This window comes from Lithobates pipiens, unplaced genomic scaffold (assembly GCF_037356315.1).
Source record: "Lithobates pipiens isolate NorthernLeopardFrog02 unplaced genomic scaffold, aLitPip1_a1.2 Scaffold_1, whole genome shotgun sequence".
In the NCBI taxonomy this organism is placed as follows: domain Eukaryota; kingdom Metazoa; phylum Chordata; class Amphibia; order Anura; family Ranidae; genus Lithobates; species Lithobates pipiens.
In genome coordinates, this window is record NW_027507685.1 from 133,306,166 (window position 1) to 133,330,915 (window position 24,750).

Below are 24,750 nucleotides of genomic sequence, written 5' to 3' on the forward strand. Positions count from 1 at the left end.
TGTACTCAATTTTCCAATAAAACTTTTGTAAAAGAAATTTAAATTTTTTTCCCACAATTCTTTGCAAAATCATGATTTTTTTTTCACAAAATTGTCATATTAGCAGGTTATTTCTTACACCAGCATATGCATACCACAAATTACACCCCAAAACACATTCTGCTATTCCTACCGGGTATGGCAATACCACATGTGTGAGACTTTTACACAGTGTGGCCACATACAGAGGCCCAACATGCAGGGAGCACCTTCAGGTGTTCTGGGGTATAAATGACACATCTAATTTCCTGACTACCTCTTACACTTTTGAAGGCCCTGGAGCACCAGGACAATGGAAATGTCCCAAAAATGACCCCATTTTGGAAAGTAAACACCCCAACGTATTATCTATGAGGAATAATGAGTCTTTTGTACAAGTCATTTTGTTCTACAAATTTTTGGAAAATGTGGAAAGAAAATGAAAACGCATTTTTTAACACAAAGTTTTCCATTTATACAGTATTTCTAACGCATAGCATGTACATACCAAAAATGATACCCCACAATAGATTCTATTACTCCTACTGAGTATGGCGGTACCACATGTGGGAGACTTCCACGGCCTGGCCACATACAGAGGCCGAGTACAGCTGGGTATGGCTGAGCATGGCTGGGGGTGGATGGGATTGCTGAGCATGGATGGGTGGATAAGTATGACAGAGGATGGTTGAGCATGGATGGATGAGTATGAATGGCGGGATGGCTGAGCGCGGATGGCGGGATGGCTTATACAGAAGGATGGATGAGTGCTGGATTTGTCACTGAGCAGCGCTGTGGGCACTACACATCCAGCCCACATCGCTGCTGCATCAGATCTCTCCCCTCTCCGCTCACACTGTATGGAGAGGGGAGAGAGAAACCAGATATCACGCCGGATTTTTTACATGTGATCACTCCGTCATGGCTGCTGTCAGCAGCCATTTACCCTAATCCGTGATCTGGAGGACCCGGCGGTCACGTGTGCGCGATTCTGGGAGGAGTCATAGTATGCCCTCCCTAGAGTTATCGAACCGCCCTGTAGTCGTCATTTGACTATGGGCCGGTTGTTAAGTGGTTAAAATTATCCATAGGTGATGATTTAAAAGCTTTTACAGGTTATCCATTTAAAATAAGTTCTGGTTCTAGAATTATTGCTCTAACACTGATATTTGCAGTGATACCTCGCATTTGTGTGCTGCGCTCACAGTTTACATATGCATGCCAGACCTACATGCAGGCTTGCATTTGCATACAAGCATGGGGGTAGGGGAGATGAGAGACTTTTATTTTTATTTATTTTATTTTAATTTTTTTTTTTTGTTTGTTTTTTTTACACTTTCAAAGCACGCAGGTCAGGTGCATGCTTTGGCCAATCATCAGACATCAATGCACTGCAATCTCACAGTGCATTATGGAGCGTTCCGCGGTGCGCAAATTTGCTGCAAATGCCCCATAATGTTTGGAATTTGATGAATGGGTGAACACCCAATGTTTGAGTCGAATTTACATTCGACTCAAACCACAGGATGATCCCTACCCTGTGGAGCCCGTAGATCCTAGGGCCAGGCTCTACACATGTCCCCATACTGATCAGTTGCCAAATGCCAAAAACTTCATTGGACAGTAAAGTCTCCGAAATGTGACAGTTGAATGACAGGAATGGGGCTTTGGGGCTGATTTACTAAAAACAGGAGAGTGCAAAATCTGCTGCAGCTCTGCATAGAGTAGGAATGTTTCAATATTATTTTATTTAATGCTATTTCTAAAAATAATTGTTATTATCAACAGCTCGCCGATCATACCAATGGTCCGTGAGCTGTAGATGTGAACATTATTTTAAGAGTTCCCTGAGATCTCAACTTTTTGCCAGGGGTTCCTCGAAGGTATAAAGGTTGAGAAACACTGTTCTAGAGGATGGGGATAACATTTAGTCTCTGATTGGTAGCTTGATGTTTAGCACTTTATATCCAGTGAGGTTAGTGGCAGTAGTTGGATACTTACTGTGGTTTGCGGAAAAAGTTATACTGACACATGATGGTGATGAAGAAACCTACAAATCCTTCTATGGTCATGGCCACCAGGCCTCGGGTGACTATATCCCATTCGAACGGTGATTTCATCTTATCAAACTGACCTGATAATGTATAAAAAATTGACATCTGTAAGTTCATTAGGCAGTTGGAGAGAAAGGACATCTGGTTTACATTGGGCGGGATTGTGCCCTTGTCTCCAAATCATTCTAGACAACGTACAAACGATTTTCCAGACTCCTCCTTACCTATTTTTGCATAGTACTCATTGATATATTCATTGTAGGCCATTTCCATCAGCCCATGTCCAAGGTTGTAATTGGGAAAGATAAGGAAACAACTCTTGAGGTAACTGTTCACCAGTTTTAAGTCCTGACCAATGGAAAGAAAAAAAGTATGCTAGATCATTTCATTGGTGCACTGATGTTTTTTTTAAATAACAGCAGGAAAGTAGAAAAACCTTGGTAACATTTAGAGAAATACAAAATAAATTATATTTAAAAGGGTTTAAATTACCACCTATAAAAAATAAATTAATAAATAAATAAAAACGATAGTGCAGTCCCAAGTAATAGATGTTGGTTGAGGTTTAACACTATTATCCAAATTATATGTATTCAGATAAAGTGTGGTGACCGCAAATAACTGTGCCAGTCCTCAAATCACTGTGAAACCCTTTGGATCCTGGGTGCAGGCTAAAGACAGGACCTTCCAAAGTCAAGATAAAGCTTCACCCTTCCTGGTGCTAAGCCCCACCTGTCATCCAACCATCAAGGCTCAGAGGTAGCTCCAGCATCTTAATGTGAAAGAAAAAAATTGGTGCTAGTACAGACAGAGCTTTATTTTAATGCAAGCAGTTTGGTTCCACGTACAGCTTGTTCTTAGAGATCAAGAGGACCCACAGAAGACTGGATTAAGTCTTGGGCAGTCCATACATTATGCTTTTTTTTTTTTCCGTCTAACCAGCAGGTTGAATAAAAGAACATGTCTTGATTTCCCCATCCACACATTTGAGAGGAATCCCTACCGCTGTGCTATCTTATTCCGACAGTGGAAAACCTTGCCCACCATCAGAATACAATGATCAGTGTTGCCGGCTACAGTCGGCAGCACTGATTATTCTGGAAAAACCCGATAGGCAGGTTGTACACAAGTTGATTGATAGATCGACTCGTGTACAACCAGCCTGCCCATACAGTAATCTAAATTCAGCCAGTCCCTACTGAACCAGCCAAATTTTGATCCATGTATAACCGGCTTTACACAGGCACTTGCACTTACTGAAAATCAGAGCCAAGGGAGTAGAGACAGCAACAGCTGTCTGCTTTCACATATGCTGTTTTTCACTAACACCTGAGATAGGGTTTTATGGAAGAAAGGCGAGGAATCACTGCTCTGACAGAGACAACAGTATAAAATAGGATATGTGAAAATAAATCTAAAGTTCTAACTGATGGCTGCAAGCCACTGTACAAACCCAATTTCAAAAAAGTTGGGACACTGTGTAAATCTACATAAAACAGAATGCAATGATTTGCAAATCTCATAAAACCATATTTTATTCACAACAGAAAACATATCAAATGTTTTAAAAAATGTACAATTTTTAATCTCTTTCTGCCCGCCAACAGTACATTTATAGCTGGCAGCCCCAGGCACTGCGACGTACCTGTGTGTTGTGTACTTCCGGGTTTAGGGGGGTGCATACGCACACCCCCTGCTGACCTATGCTGTGAATGGACACAGCACAAGTTTGTCAACAGTTTGTATCCAATCAATTTGGCTGTATAGCTGCTGACCAGCTGTGACCAATCACAACATAGAGATCTGTGCGTTGGTACAACACCCAGATCTGCCTGGGTTTCCCTCTACCTTCAGTTACCATTTGGAAATGAAAACAAGGAGAGACTCCAGCCAGATGATCTGTAAGTAAAAGCAGCACACATACACTTGCATACCCTTGTTAGGCATATAGTTAACTACACGCTTGCCCTCCTGATCACTCCTCTCACCCAGCCAGTGTCATTAGTACAGTGTCCGGTACTATCACTGATCACTGTATTAGTGTCACTAGAGACATCAGTATCAGTTAGTGTCCCTCCCAGCCAGTGTCAGTTACCAACAGATTGCCCACCACACTATCATAGTCACACTAGTTACTAGCGTTACTGGTCACTGCCAGTACTAGTATAATGCCTGTATGGTTCAGTATCTTGATCACGATCATAAGTATACAAGTGTTCCCAACAGTATAAGGTCTTCAAAAATGCAGTGTTAGTATGATAAACCACGATCACTGCAAGCACTTGCGACATGTAGCAGAATACATTTTGACCTAAATGTATAAAGAAATTTGATTATATTGGATATGTTTTATAACAGAAAGTAAGGTGGGGAGTGTGTGTATGTGGTGGTGATTTTCAGTCTTTCTTCGTGGTGGTCATCAAACGAAAGCTGTATTTGTGTAAAAAAATTATATAAATTAAGGTTGCAACAATATCGGTGCCAATACCTTTGTGGTGAGAAATTGAGACTAAACAAAATGAATGGGCTCATTCATGCAAAGAATCACATGTGATTTGAACAGGAATGCCGAGTGATTCCTGTCCAAATCATATGCAGTTTCCCCCACCACTCCTGTGTGAACCCAGGCTTGTCATCAGTTGCGACCTGTGCACTGTGGATGCATGGGCACCACCCCCCCCATCCATGTGCCTGGCATCAGTGCCGCACCGCCCGGGGTTGGGGGGGTAGTACTGGTTATTTGCCGCCCTCCAGAAGAAAAGCCCACCAGCCGCCACTGCTTCTGATAGTGATTTCAGCCTGGGTTCACACAGAAGCAGTGTAGGAAAACACATGCGATTCAGACATGAATCACACCACATTCCTATTCAAATTGCATGCAATTCTTTGTATTTTTCATTTTGTATGGGCTCAACTCGCACCACAAAGGTATCGGTACTGGGTGTTGGCAATTACTTGACTGAAAGTATCAGCACCCGCCAGTAAAAAAACAGTATCAGTGCAACCCTAATATAAAATGTAATTTGTGTACAGTGTTGCATGACCGTGCAATTGCCAATCTAAATGTAATATTGGATGCCTATGATCTTCGAGCCCTCAAACAGCAATGCATTAAAAACAGGCATTATTCTGTAATGGACATCACTGCATGGGTTCAGGAATACTGAACCCCAAAAAAAAAAAATCATGGTCTGCGAACACAGATTGTCGTGCCATCCAAAAATGCAAGTTAAAGCTTTATAATGCAAAGAAGAAGCCATATTTAAACATGATCCAGAAATGACACCATCTTCTCTGGACCAATGCTCATTTAAAATGGTCTGTTTTGGCAACCATGGGCGCCATGTCCTCCAGACTAAAGAGGAGAGGGACCTTCCAGCTTCTTATCAGCACTCAGTTCAAAAGCCTGCATCTCTGATATTAAGGGGGTGCATTATTGCCCATGGAATGGGCAGCTTGCACATCTGGAAAGACCCCATCAGTCCTGAAAGATATAGCCAAGTTTTAGAGCAGCATATGCTCCCATCCAGATGTCTTTTTCAGGTAAGACCTTGCCTTTTTCAGCAGGACAATGCTAAACTGCATACTGCTTCTATGATGACAACATGGCTTCATAAAAGAGTCACCAATTTCACCAACTTTCACAAATTTAAATTTTTGGTGAAAGCATCTTGAAACGAAAAATATGACAAAGAAGACCCAGGACTATTGAGCAGTTAAGATTCCTATATCAGGCAAGAATGAGATAACATTCCTCTCCCAAAACTCCAGCAACTGGTCTCCTCAGTTCCCAGATGGTTACAGAGTGTCCAACTTTGAGACGTACTGCTACCATCAATTTCAAAAGTACCTTATTCTTTTCTTCAAACGGTACTCTCTCAGGTTAAACATTTGATATGTTTTCTATTGTGAATAGAATATGGGTTTATGGAATTTGCAAATCATTGCATTATGTGTTTAAATAGATTTTACACAGCATCCCAACTTTTTTTTTAGAATTAAGGTTATTACCCTGCATCAACAGGCTTGTATTTTCACTGAAGGCTGACTGTTCAATCATCAGTAACATCTAGAATGGCAGGAAGCACACTAAATGATTTAATGTCCTTTCAAGGTAGGTGTAATTTAATTCTGCAAAACCAATTGTGGCATACAGGTACAGAATGAGGACAATTCTGGTTGTGACACCACATACCATCTGATCTCTGAATTCCACAAACCTTTTCTGTTCTATCATTGAATTTTATATTTTATATTGCTTCACAATAGATAGAAAAAAACTGCTATAAAACTATATTTTAACCCACGAAGCACACCATCATCACCTTATATTGTTTAACTTTTGGCACTCCCATATAAAAGGAAAGCAATATTAAAACCAGTGGCAGCTGCTCCATTAGGGACGCCGCCTCCCTAATCCATGCTCCCGGCCCCTAATCTACATGGAGGGCGCCGAACGCAAGGATTTCAATGTTTTTTTTCTTCCCCCCAAGCACGTGATTAGAACCTGAAGCTCTAATTAGCTTAAAAAAAGGGTGGTCTTGGGGCGCTCTGAGCCCAGCCAGATGTGTGACGATAGCAAATTAATATTCACTATTGTCTTCCTGCTTCTCCCAGTCAATCAGGAAGCGATTGGCCAAGGAGTCAAGTTGGCCAGGGAGGCCAGGTTTGACCAACCAACCGAAGGAACAAGGGGGTCGGGTGGTTTGTTTGTGCCCCCCAAAAATAGAGCACTAGCCTACACTACTCAAAACTGGTATTTAATATATGGATAAACTGAGTCACCCACTGCTTTCTTGTAGATCTTGGTCACTACAATAGCATATTGCCCTATTTTCCATGCAGTGAGAAAAACAACAGTGGATGCTTGCAGTATTTGAAGCAAGTTGGCAGAAATGGAAAGTCAACTGCATACATTTTACTGTAATTTCAACACCAGATGGGTATTAATATCTACCCAGACCCAATATCAGTTTTAGTTGGACCAACCTAATAAATAACGGTTTATCTTGTGCATTTGCAATATATAGTGATCTAGTAATCACACAGAGTACATGTGTGTGCTTTAGGGGGGTTGAGCACCCATCCAATGTAAATGTGGTATGATGTGTGTGTACAATGTATATTGTAAGGTAGACAAGCAGCTTAGCACTAACTTAATACCACTTACCTTGTCATGTTCGAATAGCTGAAGCAGGAAGGTGGCCACCGTGGCGGTGATACCAATGAAGAGATTGATGACGATGAGGAAAACATAGGCTGTGCTGGGCACCTCAAACCAGAAGGAGGCCGGGTACATGATAGGGGTGATTGACCAACTATAGGAAAGAATAATATAACATAAGAAAAACATATTTATCTGTATTTAGGACATAAATGGCAGCATAAAATTTAAATAACATTTTTTTTTTCCAGGAGATGGGTATATAATCAAGCAAGCCTCAATAAGGTTACCTGTTGACAGGGCTATTTTTATTATAATGTCACTCATGGCTCAGTGTCTAGGGCAGCAGGGTTAGATGTGACAGAACCAAGCTTTGAAATTTACTGCTACAAGTTCCTTTATCTTGGATTCCTCTTCTGGTCACCTACAGGCATTTGAGGCTAAATTTGTAAGAAAGCTGTAAGGGAACGTACCCACAAGGGATGTTGAGAGGCGTCCATAGACTCACTAACACATTAACATTCAAACATTAAAGCAGTAGTAAATTTAAGTAAAAAAAAAATTAACTGGACTCCTTGCGGATTAATGGCAGAATGTACTAGTATGCACTGCATACTAGCACATTGTGGCAGATCTATCTTTTAAATGGAGCCCTCCAGCGGCATTGAGTAGTCACTGCCCCTGGTGCTTCCATCGTCACCCAGTCTTCCTTCTGGATTCACACTCTCTGGTCGTTTGAATGGCTGTGCCACGATGACATCACTCCCACACATGTGAATGGGAGTCATGATCGCACCGCAGCACTCTCTGCATTGATCAATAAAGACCATACTGAGAATGAGCCAGTAAAGTCACCAGCTCCAGCAGCTGTGAATATTATTGTACCTAAAGATAAGCCTTATTATAAGCTTACCTGTAAGTACAAGTGAAAAAAAATTAGTTCACTACTGTTTTAAATAATCTTTTCTTTCTCTCATTGGGTAATCTGAACAGTTAAAAGGTACTGTATCTCTCTGCATAATATAAAGCATACCCCATATTGCCATTCTAGCAATGCTTTCACCAAAATAATAATTGCACAATAGGCGGAGCTTGTATAAAAGGGCATCATCATTTAAGTGGTTGTCCACCTTTGTCTTTAAAAGCTACAGAAAGCACATAGATCGTTGAGAATAGGTGACTATGATCTTAATTCTTTTGGAACGCTATATGTTCATCTTTTGTTACGACAAAGAAAATGTTACGACAAAAGAAAATTGAGTCCGTTTAAATTAAAAAAATGTTCACAATGACAGGATAGCAGATAGTACCCTAAGTTGCTTCATGGCAAGAGCACAGCCAACGTTCACTTTAAGCAAATAGATAACACTTTGAATTCTATGCTCTGCTCATACAGTCCCTTTGAAAACAATTGCCTTATGTCTTGTATTATAATACCTGACTTAAGCGAACCTCTGCAATATAACATTTGTGATAAGGGGATTCAGCTCTGACTTACCCATACAGAAGGAAAAGGGAGAGGACGGCCGGGAAATTAGTTGGAGACGTGTACGCAGGCAGGTCGAACACAAAGAGAATAATAATGCAGCAAGTCGCTGGGACCAAGTAATTCAGCTGAAAGAAGAAAGCGCATAGCTAGAAACCATATCATGGAGTCATCCCAACATCATATCTCACCAACTGGAGTGATGAACGTCTCACACAGTCCTTAAAATAAGTCAGCTCACCATGTCCCAGACGTAGTTGGCCAACCAGTAAATAACAGGATTGCAGCCGCTGACAAACTGGAGGTGCTTGGCCTTGGTTGATTTCTCTGCTACAAGGAACACCACAAAACTTGCAGGAACAAAGGACATTGCAACGATTATGAATATGGCAATCACCACATCAGTACCTTGCAACCTGAAGAAAGACAGTATTGAGGTCAAGAGGCTGAAGGATGGAAATAAGACTAGTGCAATACATATGGTACAGCAGTACATACAGGTAGTCCAGAGACAGGCTGGCACTGGTCTTGTTCATTGGGTGGTTCGTGACTGTTATGCCTGAATAAAGAGAAGACAATAATTAAACCGGGCCTGCTATCAGCTGACTCTGGGTCATAGGAGAGCAAACGTAATTGCATGCCTGTGAGCCAAGAGAGATACCTGTCTTCTAAAGTCATTATAAAAAATGTTTTTTATTGTTATAAAGTGGTGAGGTTTTATTGCAGTCTGTACCTCCAGCGGGGAGATTCACGCTAACGGTTATGATGACCACTGTCACCAGGACAGAAAGTGAGGGAAATTCCACAATTTTGAGCGGCCATCACAACAGGAATTGAAGGGAAATATCCCAATGGTACACTTGTTGAGGTGACAACTGTCTTGGATGGGATTCTCTTTACTTTGAAGAGATTTCTTCTTAATTCCTGATCAGGAACGGAAGAAACCAGCTCTCCATTGGGATACAGACAACTAAAAACCTTACAGGGGTTTTACCTATTACATATATATCAAAAACAAAATCTTTGAGCTTTAGAAATGCTTTAAGCTTGAAAGCATTATAGCACAGATTCTCACCATAAGCAGCTGGATTTCCACGGGAAGCTGGTAAATTTGCTCTCAAGATGGCATTATTCAGTGCGCTGAGGTATGTGGGCATACTGTGATATCCTTTGTTGTTATAAAATGCCTGAAAAATAATAAAATGATCAGAACTGATAGACCAGACATACTGGGAGTCTGTAGCTCTACCCTGAAATTTAAAGGGGGGGGTCCACCAAAAACTGATATTTATGGCTTTGAATATTGTTACAATGTGTAAATAAACTTATATCACATGACTGTCTTTAGACTGATGATGGGAAACAGTATGGCCTAGAACTTTACAAGTACTTTTGGTAGGGACATGAAGTGGGTGAAATCTCCTCCAATGGAGACACAGCCCGAAAACAAAGCCAGACAGAAATTCCGACATTTTGACTTAAGTTCTGTTTAAAGCAATCTCCAATTGCAATCTGTAGAGGTTTATCTATGTTCTATTATAGAATCAGGAGTGTGCAGCTGTGTACGTTCCCAGTCTTAAGACTGCACTGTTACTGACAGCTGCTAAAGATAGGAAACAAATCAGTATGGTTTCAAAACATGTGATTAACACAAAAATGAACCATTACAAACAGCTAGTTAAAAAAATGAATTAAAAAGTTTTTATTTCTTTAAAACTAACTGTAAAAATGTGCTAAATTAAACATTTACATATCCATCATTGTATTATAATAATAATATTATTATAAATAATAATTTAAAAAACGAACATGTACTGCTAAATTTGTTCTTGGCATCTAGGCATAATGACATCTGATCATGAAAGGGTTAAGTTGGAGTAAGTTGACTACACTGACCTGGGCTGTATGTCTGACAGCAATCTTCCGCAACATGGGTGGAGCCTTCGCCTCAAAGGATGCTGGGATGGCTTTTTGCACATTTCCTAATGTTAGTGCCCCATACCTAGGTTTAAAACATGGTTCTTTTACTAAGCGACTGGAAAAAGTACTGGATCCTCACTTACGTTGAAGTGTTGTCCTCAACTGACATTCCAGCATCCCAGCCTGATAACATAGTCGAGTTGCCATGTGACTCACCTGTGTAGCCTGAAGCGGTCGGATGTGTATAGCAGATATTCACTCACATTCCGTCCAGTGATGTCCACCATGATGTCTCCAGTCACCACCTTCATTTGGGGAGGGTGTCCTCCAACCCCACTGGGGCAGGAGAAGCCCGTCCCCTGCATGGAACATGTGCAGCGGACTGGTTCATGGATGCGACGAGGAAGAGAAGGGGTGGTGGTGATAGCTTCCACTGGAAGAGAAAAAAAAGTGACTTTTTTATCAGCCTTTAACATTTTACCAACTTTACAAAAACAAAAAAACACACAAAAAATCCCATCATCCCCTCCCCCTTAATCCCTTGGAGACTCTACTGTGACCATTGTGAAAGGTTTTATATACTGTATTTTTTATTATAGAGAATTAAGAGAACGAGCTAGAAAGGAACACCCAAAGCTCTCAGGTGAACAAGAATGGAGTTGGGCATTATGGCAGTGAGACCTCACTGTTGAAGTCGAGCCAGAGTGTAATCATTATATAAGTGTAACTAGGTTAACAAATAGTATAACTGGGTCATTAGCGTTAATGCCAATATACAGTATAACTGCGAACCAGTGAGCTGTATCTCTTGTGCTGGACCTCTTACCTGGCAAGGAGGGTGGTGAGTAGGTGGTGGCATTCCACAGGTGGGCTGAATCTTCATCCATTGGATAGTCAGATGGGGCTGGTGAAGGAGGTGGTGGCACAAAATTAGAAAGTGGAAGCCCTTGTGTAAAGGAATCCACACACATGGCGTCAAAGTACTGTGCTGCCAGCATTTTGGACTCATTGCTGTTCATATTGAGCGATTGCACAAGCTGGTCCAGGGTGCTGTTAAAGGCTGTCTTCAGCACACAGGTGGCACCAATACCAGAGGGCAGGTAGAAGGTGTTTACCAGCATCTGTGGACTGGCATCAGGGGACAGCTTCAGTCTAGAAGGGCAGTAAGCAATAGTAGACAATTAAGAAGGAAGCAAAGGGAAATCAACATTCAAGAACTCTGTCTTGCCAAGAAAAACGTATATTGTTTTTAAATCAGCTGAAACAGCTAAGCACATGCCATTAAGGCCAGCCATAGACGGTTCGAATCTCAGCCAGTTCACCAGGAGCCGGCCAAGATTTGAACCATGTGTGGCCAGGCTGAATGAATGCTCTCCTGATTTCACTTCTGTATACTCAATCTGAGGTGACCACTTTTACCTATCCCAGACACCTGCAAAAAACTTTGACCTCCTCAGGTGGTAATGCAAACATTGTTATAAAAGAGAAGCTCTGTATATTTACCTGATAATCTGGAGCCGGAGCCCTTACCTTTATTAACACTATCTGGGATTCCTGCTGGTAGGGTCAAGATTAACAGTTTGGGGGTCATCACAGTTGACCCCAAACCCACATATCACATGGCGCTAAAACCAACTATGCCAGGTTGCCTTAAAGTGATTGTTAACCCACTTTTGTTACATGCTGCCAGCGCTCAGCTGATTTCTCTCCTGCCTTGTCTCCCCGACTCACAGCTGCAGTGGGTGCCACTGACATCAGCTGGGGAGGAGGGGGAGAGAGGAGGAGAGCAGAGATACAGAGCTATGAGCCACCGACAATTAGCTGAGCGGAGCTCATACAGGTACAATCCTGCAGTTTTTTTTACATTACACAGGCATACAATTAGTATAATGCTGAAGAGAGGATAGCAGCATGTAATATGTGAAATGAGAGCAGCAGGAGCAGTTGGCGGGGGGGGGGGGGGGAGCACTGGTAGAGCAGAGAAAGAGAGGGGAGGGAGAGGAGGGGGGGAGGAGACAGATGGTAGGCTGCGGCTTACGGTATCAAGCAAACAGACCACAATGTCAGGGGCTCAGCAGCCATGATTATCATGGTCTGTTTTCAGAGGGGAGGGCATAGCTAGGCAGGATCAGCCAGGTATTTTAGGTGATACAGGGGTCCAAAATGACACAGCACAAACACTGTGCTGTACAACATGCTTTAAGGGAACAGGATCTTTGCAGTGCTCGCTTATGAATGCTCTGGCAAAATATACTGGATCACATACTTGTTCCCAGAAATGCTGAAATAGATAAACATGCACGCACTCCAACTAGGGTGGTCACATTTCCAAACTGCCATTCAAGGACACCCCCCCCCCCAAAAAAAAGATGGGGGGGGGGGGGGAATATAGTCTCAGGGTTGATGGGGAATTAGATGGCGGGACGATTTGTCAGGTGAGAGGCTGGTGTTGGCACTTAAATCATCCCGACACCATGCTTTATGTGGCGTCAGGATGATTAAAACGCATTCTATTACTACATTGTACTATATAATGAAATAGTTCAACTCACCATAATGTAGAATCATTGGGAACCCTGCGCTTGTCACTTGACACCACTGTCTGCCACCAGTTACAGCGTGCCACCATTGCCTGCCGCCAGATGCAGAATCTCACTTGCCACCATCGCCTGCCACCAGATGCGGTGTGCCACATTTCACCCATAGCCTGTCACCAGATGCATTGTGCCACTTGCCACCCATAGCCTGCCACAAGATGCAGTGCCCTTTGCCACTTAAAGCCTACCGCCAGATGCAGTGTATCTTGCCAGCGCCACCCACAGTTTGCCACCAGTCTGATGCACCGGAGCCTCAGGAAGGTGGACACCCCTCCTGCCATGGGCTGTCAATGTGACTCCTCCCACGCTGGGGCCGGGGGGGGGGTGTCACATCTTCAGCTCTGAGGGGTTCATGCTGGGACCTGTAGTCCTTCACTTTTGGGGGTCCAAAAAAGTGAAGGATGACAAGTTCCAGCATGAACCCCTGATATCGAAGGATGTGACTCCCTGAAACTTGAAGGACTACAAGTTCTAACATGAACCCCTGAGATCTAATCCCATAGATTTCACAGGTTCTTGCTGGGACCTGTAGTTCTCCACTAGTTGAGGGGTCGGGGGGGGGGGGGTGTCACATCATCAGCTCTGAGGGGTTATGCTGGGACCTGTAGTCACACCACCCAAAAGTGAAGGACTACAAGTTCCAGCATGAACCCTGCCCTAATATCCAAGGATGTGTCCTCCTTTCATCCCTCCAAGGGTGTCATGTCATCTGTCAGTGTCTTCTCCTCTTCTGCCAGCATACTTATCTGCCGAGTCTCGACCGTCTTCTCCAGCAGCATGGATGCAGATGAAAGGTCGTGACTGCTGAGAGGATACAGGGAGGAGGTGGGTAGAGCCAACTACTAGGCGCGGAGGAGGAGAAAGTTAAATCCTCCTCTGCTCTGAATACTGGAGCCCTACTCTCCTCCTTCTCATTATGTCACTGTTTGCTAGACGCCAGGCGGGCCACGGCTAGCAATCAGTTTGGGCAGTGAGCCAGGCAGTGGCCGGTGGCGAATATCATACAGTAAAGCGGGTCTCGGCCAGGAGTACACCAGGGCAATGAGTGACAGCGACAATGTGGTGCCATTTTTAGGAGGCATCAGATCGACCCAGGGGGCAATTCCAGGACACTGTATTGTCCCGGAATGAAGGTGCCTGGGACCCAGGACAGACCTCCCAAATGCTGGACTGTCCCGGGCAATCTGGGACATGTGGTCACCCTAACTCCAACTGGTGTACAGGTACAATAACAGTGCAAGTTAGGAGAGATCTACATCCTCATCTATTAAAGAGGACCTGTAATGATAGAAATGTGGACGCTGACATTGCTGAATTGTTTTTAGGAGGTGAAAATTACTTTCAGACTTTATTCCAGGTCAGCAAAACACTAGCGAGCCTAAGATGATTAGGGCAGCCTCAGAGCTTGCACCTTTAAAAATAAATCAACAGTAGCAGTTCCACAAACCATATATAATGATGGTTTTTTTTTTTCACAGAAAAGCCACACAAGTTTACATTGAGGTCCATCATGCTAGGATATAAGTCTAAAATCAGTGGACGTAAAAAAAAGCATCAAACATAAATAAGCATGTGACCTGTAAAAGGACAGGTTTCAGCCTATATTCCGTGCCGAGAACATCACCTGTATTCTGGCTGCTCCTCATTGGCATATGGTACAAAATTCCCCTTGGGCTGAGTATAGTTGTGATACTGAGATGGGGAGAGGATCAGAGGGGGAAGGTCACCTAAGAAAAAAAAAAACACAGGTTGAGCAGTATGTAACCAATATTCAGTCGACATCCATATAAACACAATCAGGACTGTAAGCTAACAATAGAAATCTGAACTCTAAATTGGCAACATCTAGGTCTACGTACCAATCTCAGGAACAGACAAAGCCACGGTCATGGCAACACACACAAAGAATGCTGGGAGAAGGATCTGCGAAAATAGAGCTTTGGTGTTCCTCTTGGCGCAGTGGAAACGCTTCACAATCAGCCCATGAAACTGGCGTAATTTTAGCCAGGAGCCTTCTAGCTTGTAGCTTCCCTGTCCATCAGAAATTCGTTCCTCTTCCTCAGGATCTGAAAGCCAAACAACAGATTTCTTAAGATGACCATCTTGGTTATTTAAAAATCATTGATCTGGCTACAATAAGATGGGTAGAAAGTGGCGTGGTCATTTTGCTTGAGATTTAGGGGCTAAGCTAATACGTTTCAGGGACGCTTTGGGGGACATTTATTGATTCTGTTAAACAACAAGGCAATGCTAATCAGGAGCAGCAAGGCAGATTATGCAACAGATTACAATGTTACAGCTTAAATAATATATGCTTTCCTTTTCTTTTTCTAAAGCAGGGATCCCCAAACTTTAAAAAAAATGGGCCAGTTTACTGTGCTTCAGATTTTAGGGAGGCCAGATGTTGGAGTCAATGGGAGGAATAGTCCCTTATTGTTGAGGTCTGTGAGAATAGTACCCCATGACTGGTAGTGGACGAAAAAGTACCCCATTATTGGTGTCAGTAGGAAGAATAGTGCCTCATAATTAGTATCAGTAGGAAGAATAGCATCCCATCATTGGTGTCAGTAGGAAGAATGGTGCCCCATAGTTGATGTCAATGGGGGAAATAGTGTCTCGTTTCAGTGAGAGGAACAGTGCCCCAAGGGCCCGATAAAGACAAGAAAAGGACCTCATCTGACACCCGGCCTGCAGTTTGGAGACCACAGCGCTAAAGCCAAACTGCAATAGAATAACACCTGGACCCTAACCACTTATTAAAGCGGAACTAAAGTCCTGCTTTCAAAAAAATGGCAGTCTGGCAGGTTTCATATTGCAGCTGAGACATGTAAAGTCTATGAATAAACACCCAAGATGCAAATGAAAATCTTCCTGCCACTGTTGTGCTAATAAAATAGAAACGAAAAACACCCAGTGACTATTCCTATAGGAGAGCAGCTCACCATCACAATCAACCATGGAAGGTCTGAAAGTGCTTTTGTATAAACTTTTCTAGATTGTCATCTTCCTATATGAATCTGGATCACTGATGGACACCTCAAGATGGAAATCCAAAATCCATGGAAAAAGAGGCCAAGAATAGTGAAGTACCACTTACAAATTCTTTATTAAAAACGAAAGGGTCGCAATCACATAGGCAGAAGTTGTGTGAGCATCTCAAAAATCCCACAAGATGCTACAAACTCACATCATAGTTCAAAAGCACCCAAGCTGATATCATCACGGGGAACCCACATTACACGTATGAGTTTCATCTGAGGAAGTCCTATAAGATGAAGACAGTCCGGTGTGGATTACACAAAAGCGCTTTCAGACCTTCCATTACTCTTGGAAGTCGATTGTGACGGTGAGCTGCTCTCCTATGGAATTAGTCACTGGGGGGCTGATTTACTAAAACTGGAGAGTGCAAAATCTGGTGCAACTCTGTATGGTACCAATCAGCTTCTAACTTCAGCTTGTTCAATTAATCACTTCAGCCCCGAAAGGATTTGCCCCCTCCCTGACCTGGCCATTTTTTGTGATACGGCACTGTGTCGCTTTGACAATTGCACGGTCGTGCAACGTATCTAAGCAAAATTGATGTCCTTTTTTTCTCACAAATAGAGCTTTCTTTTGGTGGTATTTGATCACCTCTTCGTTTTTTTTTTTGTTTTTGTTTTTTGCGCTACAAACAAAAAATGTGTAAATTATGAAAAAAAACACACAAAATATGTTTTTGATTTCCACTTTTATCAGTATGGTGACAGGAAGACTTTTATTTGCATCTTGGGTGTTTAATCATGGGCCTATAGCTGCTATGGACTTTACTACAGATGTTCATAGCGCTCTTTCAGTTAATAGGACTGCACATCTTCTTGTGTATATAGTCCTTATTTGTCCAGAGGGCAGTAAAAATAGGCGGTAAGGCTGAAATTCTACGTAAGCCATTCAGGTGAATGGGGCTATGCCACAAATGCCCTGCTGATGTCCTTCAAAGGGCTAAAGTGGTTGTAAAGGCAGAAGGTTTTTTTTTTCTCTTAATGCATTTTATACATTAAGTTAAAAAGTCTTCTGCGTTCAGCCACCCTAATACCTACCTGAGACCCATCTTGATCCAATGATGTTGCATGAGAGACTTGGCTGTCCGGGACTCTCCCTCCCCATTGGTTGAGACAGCAGCGAAGCGACATTGGCTCCCACTGCTGTCGATCAAGGTCAGTGAGCCAATGAGGAGAGAGAGGGGGCCGGGCCGAGGTTCCATGTTTGACTGGACACACGGAGCTGCAGCTTGGGTGCCCCCATTGCAAGCTGCTTGCTGTGGGGGAACTATACAGGAGGGAAGGGCCAGGAGCGCTGAAGAGGGACCTGAGAAGAGAAGGATCTCAGTTGCTCTGTGCAAAACCACTACACAGGGCAGATAAATATAACCAGTGGCAGCCCGTCCATAGGGAAAAGGAAAGAAAAAAAAACGGGCCCTTTAAGAAGTGTAAAAAAAATAAAAAAAATAAAGTCATTTATTGCAGTTTATATGGTGCACTGTGGTGCCGGTCGTAGTGCACTATGAGAAGCACCACGTCGATGCAATCACAAGATTGCATGCATGGCGCTTCATTTGCGGGCTTCTAATCCACCTTGTGGCGCAATGCAAAGCGCCGATTAGCTTTCGCCCGTAGAATAACTACGGGCGGGAGAATTGTTATTTACATTTAGAGGTTACTTCCAGAATTCGTGGGCTAAATGAAAACCGGAAGTGACGTCGGCAGCTCCGATCTTTGCATGGAGCGGAGCTGTCAGGTAGGAGAGCACGCCAGGCAGCTTTGATATTCAGTTCACTAACTCAGTGAACAGGAGATCTATGCATACAACTGAGCGTCCCTGTCACAGCCATTCAGTCACAAAACAGCTGCAGCTGACACAGCCGATCTCTCCAGGAAACCTAACACTAGGCTAATCTGCCATCAGCTTCACTGTGCTAGCTGCCCCTGTCCCTGATCCCATCCCACCCACCATCCATCTGTCCCTGATCCATCCCACCCACCATCCATCTGTCCCTGATCCATCCCACCCACCATCCCTCTGTCCCTGATCCATCCCACCCACCATCCCTCTGTCCCCGATCCATCCCACCATCCCTCTGTCCCTGATCCATTCCTCTGTCCCTGATCCATCCATCCCACCCACCATCCCTCTGTCCCTGATCCCATCCCACCCACCATCCCTCTTTCCCTGATCCCATCCCACCCACCATCCCTCTGTCCCTGATCCCATCCCACCCACCATCCCTCTGTCCCTGATCCCATTCCACCCACCATCCCTCTGTCCTTGATCCCATCCCACCCACCATCCTTCTGCCCCTGATCCAACTCCCCACCCCATCTCTATTCCTCTGTCCCTGATCACCACCATCTCTCTGATTCCACATCCAAAGGCATACATGTAAGATATTGCATTATTGCAGTCCCTAAATGTGATGACTGTATTTGTTTTATTTTATTAGGCTTTCTTGTACTTCATTGTCTGCGGTGACCTCTGCCTATTGCTGTTTCCTGAGCACCTTTTTTTGTGTTTCCTGTTTTTTTTTCTCTCTGGTGAACGAGGAGTGTGACTGGGCTGTCAGACAGATTGATGTATCATTAGAACCTGGTGTATAATGTAGAGACTGGTATATGATGTACAAAGCCCTGTGTATAATGTACAGCCTGGTATATGATGTACAGAGCCCGGTGTATAATGTGCAGCCTGGTATATGATGTACAGAGCCCTGTCTATAATGTAGAGCCTGGTATATGAAGTATAGAGCCCTGTGTATAATGTACAGCTTGGTATATGAAGTATAGAGCCCTGTGTATAATGTACAGCCTGGTATATGATGTACAGAGCCCTGTGTATAATGTACAGCCTGGTATATGATGTACTACAGGGGACGGAGTTGGTGGATTCTATAAGGGGTGTGGCTTATGAGAAGTGGGAGGGGTCAAAAGGGTGGGTGGGGTCTAGCGCCCCCCCCCCCTCCCCCCATCTTAAAACTTCACCAGCCTCCACTGAGTATAACATGTTTGTTATTTTGCAAACAAAAAAAAAATATATAGACTTTAATATCACTTTAAGACAGGTGATACCAGAGTGGCAATGTACACCAACGCAAGTGTAAACGCCCATAATCTTAACATGTAACCTTAAATTCTACTTTTATTTTCATTCTGTCTATAGTAGCAAAATAAGTACAATATTACACAATCAAAATATACATAAAACTTGAAATGTAAGGTAGGGCTGCAACATACGTGTCTACCTTTATTGCTACAATATTGGGTTCGTTTTGTAAAGGAGATGAAACTGAGATGTTTTTCTCCACTTACCATGTAGACTGAGGCTTTCTGCATCCTGCAAGTTATCAAACAAAGGTGAGTAGTCACCATAGAATTCAGCATAGGCCCCGCCTTCTTCCCCACGCACAGAACCTACAGAAGAGGAGGAGCCAGAGCGCAATGAGCCAGGTGACTGGCTAGGGAAATTTCCAGCTGCAAAGTTATTGAGTTCCACTTCTGGCTTTTCAAGAACATCAGTCAATGTTGAAGGCTCCATGCTGCCATCTGGCTGGAGGACTGGTCTCAATGTATCCTTCTTGGATTCTTTCATATCTACAAGCAGAAACACAGTAGCACATGAAAAGGACCAGGCACAATGATACTTAATGTGTCACTACAATAGCTTAATCCTGACCTGCATCGCTGTTCTCTAGAGACTGGTCCTCTTCAGACACTTTGAGGAACACTTCTTCTAAAGTTGTGTCCATCAGTCCAAAACTGGTCAGGTCTAACTCATCAAGATTTTGCTCCAGGTGCTACCAGACACATAGAACAGATTAGATCTACTGCAGGTACTGCAAAGCTTGTCAGGTTTCAAAATATAACCCATTAAACTTTTTATTGTTATTTTTTTTTATTTTATTTAACTCCCCAGGAGACCATGTGCTATAAGCACTTGGGGACAATTGGACCACCAATCAGAACAGAACCAAATGCATATAGCACTTGGTTCCATTCTAACTAGTGGCCCCATTGTCCCCTAAACAGACCTCTTAATGATGACTGTATCTCCACTGCCTTTTGAAGTCCAAATTATTGATGTTCCTGTGGGAGAAATCTATCCAGCACAGAGCCAAGACCTCTCGCTAAGCTGAGTGACATGTCCTTAATATGAATAAACAATCAGCACTGCCTAACCCATCTAACCACTCTACTTAGAAACTAAGGGACGCATGTGCTGTGTGCATTTGGTCCCCTAGGAAGTTAAAAGACAAAAATATTTAATGATAGATCCTCTGTAACCAAGATCCTAAAATAATGTCTGTGCTTAAAAATGATTTAGAATTAAAAAAAAATATTTAGAATAAGAGCTGTGCTGTAAACCCCTACACTAACACTTTTTTTTTTATAATTCTTATGACTGTTAGCCCTTGTACACACAGTCAGACATTCCGATGGACAATGTCCGATAGGACCCTGTTGTCAGATAATCCGACAGTGTGTGGGCTATATTGGACTGTTTCTGTCGGAGTATCTGACGGTCCAAGTTTTCCAGCTGGGCTATAAAATTTTCCGACAACATGATCCGATCGGACTTTGTCCGATCATGTGTAGAGAATTCCGATCAAAGTGCCACGCATGCTCAGATCAAATTCCTAGACCAAAGCTATTGGCTACTAGCCTGAACGTAGTCCCGTCCTAATGAAATAACGTCATCACATTAAGTACGATCGGATTTTCTGATAACTTTGTCCGACCGTGTGTATGCAACAGTGTCAGACAAAATCCGACGGATTTGGTTGTCGGAATGTCCGACCGTGTGTACAAGGGCTTAGAGGCATTGGGACCTAATAAATATTTCTCTTACAGAAATGGCTTTCTATTTTCTAAAATAATGTTGAGGTAATTTCCCAAAATACAGTGCTGGTAAAACTCCACTGTGAGTGCCACAATATCGCTAGCTGACCACTAAGTCTAAGAGGCTGACTACTCTTATTCTGATCCATTTTGTGTGGTAGGGACATTAGACTGCAAATTCCTCACTGTAATATGTCTTCAGTATAAATACAGAAACCTGTTTACCTGGAAGAGGCGCTCAAAGCAGCCTTTCCTAACGGATTCACTGGGGAGGATGTAAGACAGCTCGGTATTTGTGTCGGAGACCAGCAAGCAGGAGGCCACATACTTCTTAATAAACTGAGTCACTCTTGGCTCCAAGCAGGGACGGATGCATGAATTGGGAGTATGGCTGATATCTGCCAAGTAGAGTTGGGGTAGAAGAAAATAAAAACTTCTCAGCATCCTTCTTAAATAAGGCATAAAGCAAGCAAAGATACATTATATTATATTATTCTATGCTATAAAATTATTGGGAAAACCTGCCTTTACATGCACATGAACTTTAATGGCATCCCAGTCTTCGTCCATAGGGTTCAGGCCCACCCTTTGTAGCTATAACGGCTTCAACTCTTCTGGGAAGGCTGTCTACAAGGTTTAGGAGGGTGTCTATGGGAATGTTTGACCATTCTTCCAGAAGCACATTTGTGAGGTCAGGCACTGATGTAGGACGAGAATGCCTGGCTCAAAGTCTCCACTCTAATTCAAAGGTGTTCTATTGGGTTGAGCTAAGGACTCGGTGCAAGCCAGTCAAATTCCTCCATCCCAAACTCGCTCATCCATGTCTTTATGGACCTTGCTTTGTGCACTGGTCCAAATCATTTGGTGGAGAGGGAATTATAGTGTAGGGTTGTTTTTCAGGATTTGGGCTTAGTTCCAGTAAAAAGAACTCCTAAGGCATCAGCATACCAAGACATTTTAGACATTTTAATGCTCCCAACTTTGTGGGAACAATTTGGGGATGGCCCTTTCCTTTTCCAAAATGACTGCGCACCAGTGCACCAAGCAAGGTCCATAAAGACATAGCTGAGTGAGTTTGGGGTGGAGGCACTTGACTGGCCTGCACAGAGCCCTGACCTCAACCCGATAGAACACCGTTGGGACCCGTGCAGTGGCAGAGCAGTGTAGGACCGGCTGTAAGAGGGATTACTTTGACGCAGTTGGCCAGCTTCAACATGTATTGCAATATATGTGAACTAAAAATCCCTGTTTTTCATTGTATAGTTTGCTGGAAGGGGTGTATAGCAATATGCAGAGGGTTCATCCAGAATTTGTACTGTTTTTTGCTTAGACCAACCATAGATGGTTTGATTCTTGGCCGGTTCCTGCTGAACATTTAAGCAGCCCATACACGGTGCAAATTTCTTTTCTGCAACCCTCTGGTTACAGGAAAGAAATTTGCTCGATTTCCCCATCAAAACAGACAGTGTTAACAGGGAAATCCCTCCTGCCGAGCCATTGTATTCTCCTGGTGGAGCCTATACCAGCCACTAGCGATAATCCCATGTAAGATCTGGAAGGCTGGGTTGGTCCAGTAAATGGCCCAGTGTGCTGATATAAGGAGCAATCAGCATAAAGACTTAAGACTCCAACAGGGTTATATCAAAATCAGGAGGAAGAAAGTTGACTACCCAGGGTTGCCAAGTCTTCAAATATGTGTGGATTCTGTCATGCAGAGTGGCTTAAATTTAGCATGTTTCATTGCCTGGGAAACTCTATGCTTTATGGCCAAAACACAGATGGCAGGAGTTTTCCAGGATTTTTCTATACAGTAGTTGTGGTTTGGAGTAAGAGTTTAAACTGGTCTTTGATCAGATTTGGGACGTTATGGTTCAGTAGAGCAACATAAGGATCAGGTTGCAGGGTTGTACCAAATAAACAGTTGAGAACTCAAACGATCTCCGACCAAAAAGAGCTCACCAGGGTGCAGGTTAGGGCTGCACGATACTGGTTAGAATGAGAATCACAATTTTTTTTGCTTAGAATAAAAAGATTGCGATTCTCCGGCGTAAAATCTCACATAATTCACACAAAAATGGGCTAACGTTACTGGTTGGTTTTAGTTTTTTTTTACAAAAAAATGCATTTGAAAGACCGCTGCGCAAATACAGTGTGACATAAAATATTGCAATAACCACTATTTTGTTCTCTAGGGGAATTTTAACTTGAAACCAACAAATGTCAGAAAAAGGTTTAGTGTTTAAAGTGGTTGCAAACCCTTACAGACCACTTTAAAGCTTACCTGTAGGTGCAAGAAATAGCTCCTTAACCTACACAGTTAAGGAGATATTTTCCTAAAAACGGGCAGCGATGTCTGACACATGCGAGCCATAGGCAAAGGCGCACTGATCGTGCCGTTAGTGAAAGCGATCATGCCGTCACTGGCGGCTCCTGCCGCATGCGCCGGAGTGACTTCATTACTGCTCCGGCCAGTCAAAGTGCCGGAGCAGCGATACCTGGAAGTCACTCCTGGTATCATGGTGACGGAGGAGGTGAACAAGGGTCGCTTTGGGGGCTTCGATCTCAGGTAAGTAATTCATAATGAGCTAGTATGCTATGCATACTAGCTCATTATGCCTTTGTCCTGCAGGGTTTGTTGTTTTTTTTTTGTTTTTTATAGAGGGGTTTACTTCCTCTTTAAGTAGTTGAACTTTTTTCACTTGTACACAAAGTCTATTCCATTGACAAATTGTAATTGTTACAATGTTTAGATTTAAGTTCAACTGATAAAGAATGTTATGATTGGAACATATTTTGCTATTCTTGAGGGGACAAGGTACCATCTAAACAGTACCTTATTATTGGTTTCTTGTGCCGCTATATTTTGCAAAGATTTATGGGTGGCCAAGGAAACCATTCCTCCGGTATTAGGATTATAGATATTTAGCTGTCCAGAGAGCGACATAAATCAGTGGGGGAGGTTGTTAGGCCTGATAATAGACATCTGTAAATTCGTGAGATTATACCGTTGGCGTGAGGGTCAGAAAAGCATAAATGTTCAAATGGAGATCCCCTGATGGACTCTTCATGGGCTTGCAAGTTCATCTGAAAGAAATTATAAAAAAGCAGTACAGCACAGATTAGACTACAGCACAGATTAGATTAGATTTAGACTTATGTAAATAAATAACGACTAACAACACGATAGTCCAAAAATTATAAATAAGAAATGAAGAGAAGCGATGAGCTCAATGCAAGAAGTCCAGTGTATCAGGTGATCTATGCATCAAAATATGGTGACTTGAGTGACATCCTCCACCAAAGACAGAATTGGCTGCTCACCTCAGGATATGGACCCCTGAATCAATCAGACAGGTCACATACAGCATTCCCTTTTAAAGGTTAACAGATGGATCCAAATCCTTATGTTTATTCATAAGGCTTGCCGTATCTCTCATCCCTTAGTGTAGCGTCATCATATTTTCTCCAAGCATCATATATAAAATAAAATGGCAAAATCTAGTGCTCTCTGATTAAAAAAACATTTTTATTTAAATGGTATGATACTTTATGTAGAGTATCATACCAGGATCAGCGTATGAGGACGCGGGTGACGTCACAAACACAGTCACGTGGTTTTCCGTACGCGTTACGTCCTAAAGGGCGG

General features: G+C 42.9%; 1 protein-coding gene across 1 annotated transcript in view; it reads right to left on the bottom strand.

The window, feature by feature from the left end:
* Positions 1–24,750, bottom strand: part of ABCA2 (ATP binding cassette subfamily A member 2) — a 278,032-nt gene that overhangs the window by 31,039 nt on the left and 222,243 nt on the right. Inside the window, exons 25-39 of the mRNA XM_077477138.1 lie at positions 21,330–21,502; positions 19,942–20,062; positions 19,578–19,859; positions 15,099–15,305; positions 14,864–14,966; positions 11,469–11,794; positions 10,859–11,075; positions 10,619–10,724; positions 9,798–9,909; positions 9,221–9,281; positions 8,964–9,138; positions 8,735–8,850; positions 7,243–7,390; positions 2,297–2,420; positions 2,020–2,152 (exon numbers count right to left, since the gene is read on the bottom strand). Coding sequence (XP_077333264.1) covers positions 2,020–2,152; positions 2,297–2,420; positions 7,243–7,390; positions 8,735–8,850; positions 8,964–9,138; positions 9,221–9,281; positions 9,798–9,909; positions 10,619–10,724; positions 10,859–11,075; positions 11,469–11,794; positions 14,864–14,966; positions 15,099–15,305; positions 19,578–19,859; positions 19,942–20,062; positions 21,330–21,502 — 2,404 coding nt within the window. The remainder of the gene's footprint in view (positions 1–2,019; positions 2,153–2,296; positions 2,421–7,242; positions 7,391–8,734; positions 8,851–8,963; positions 9,139–9,220; positions 9,282–9,797; positions 9,910–10,618; positions 10,725–10,858; positions 11,076–11,468; positions 11,795–14,863; positions 14,967–15,098; positions 15,306–19,577; positions 19,860–19,941; positions 20,063–21,329; positions 21,503–24,750) is intronic.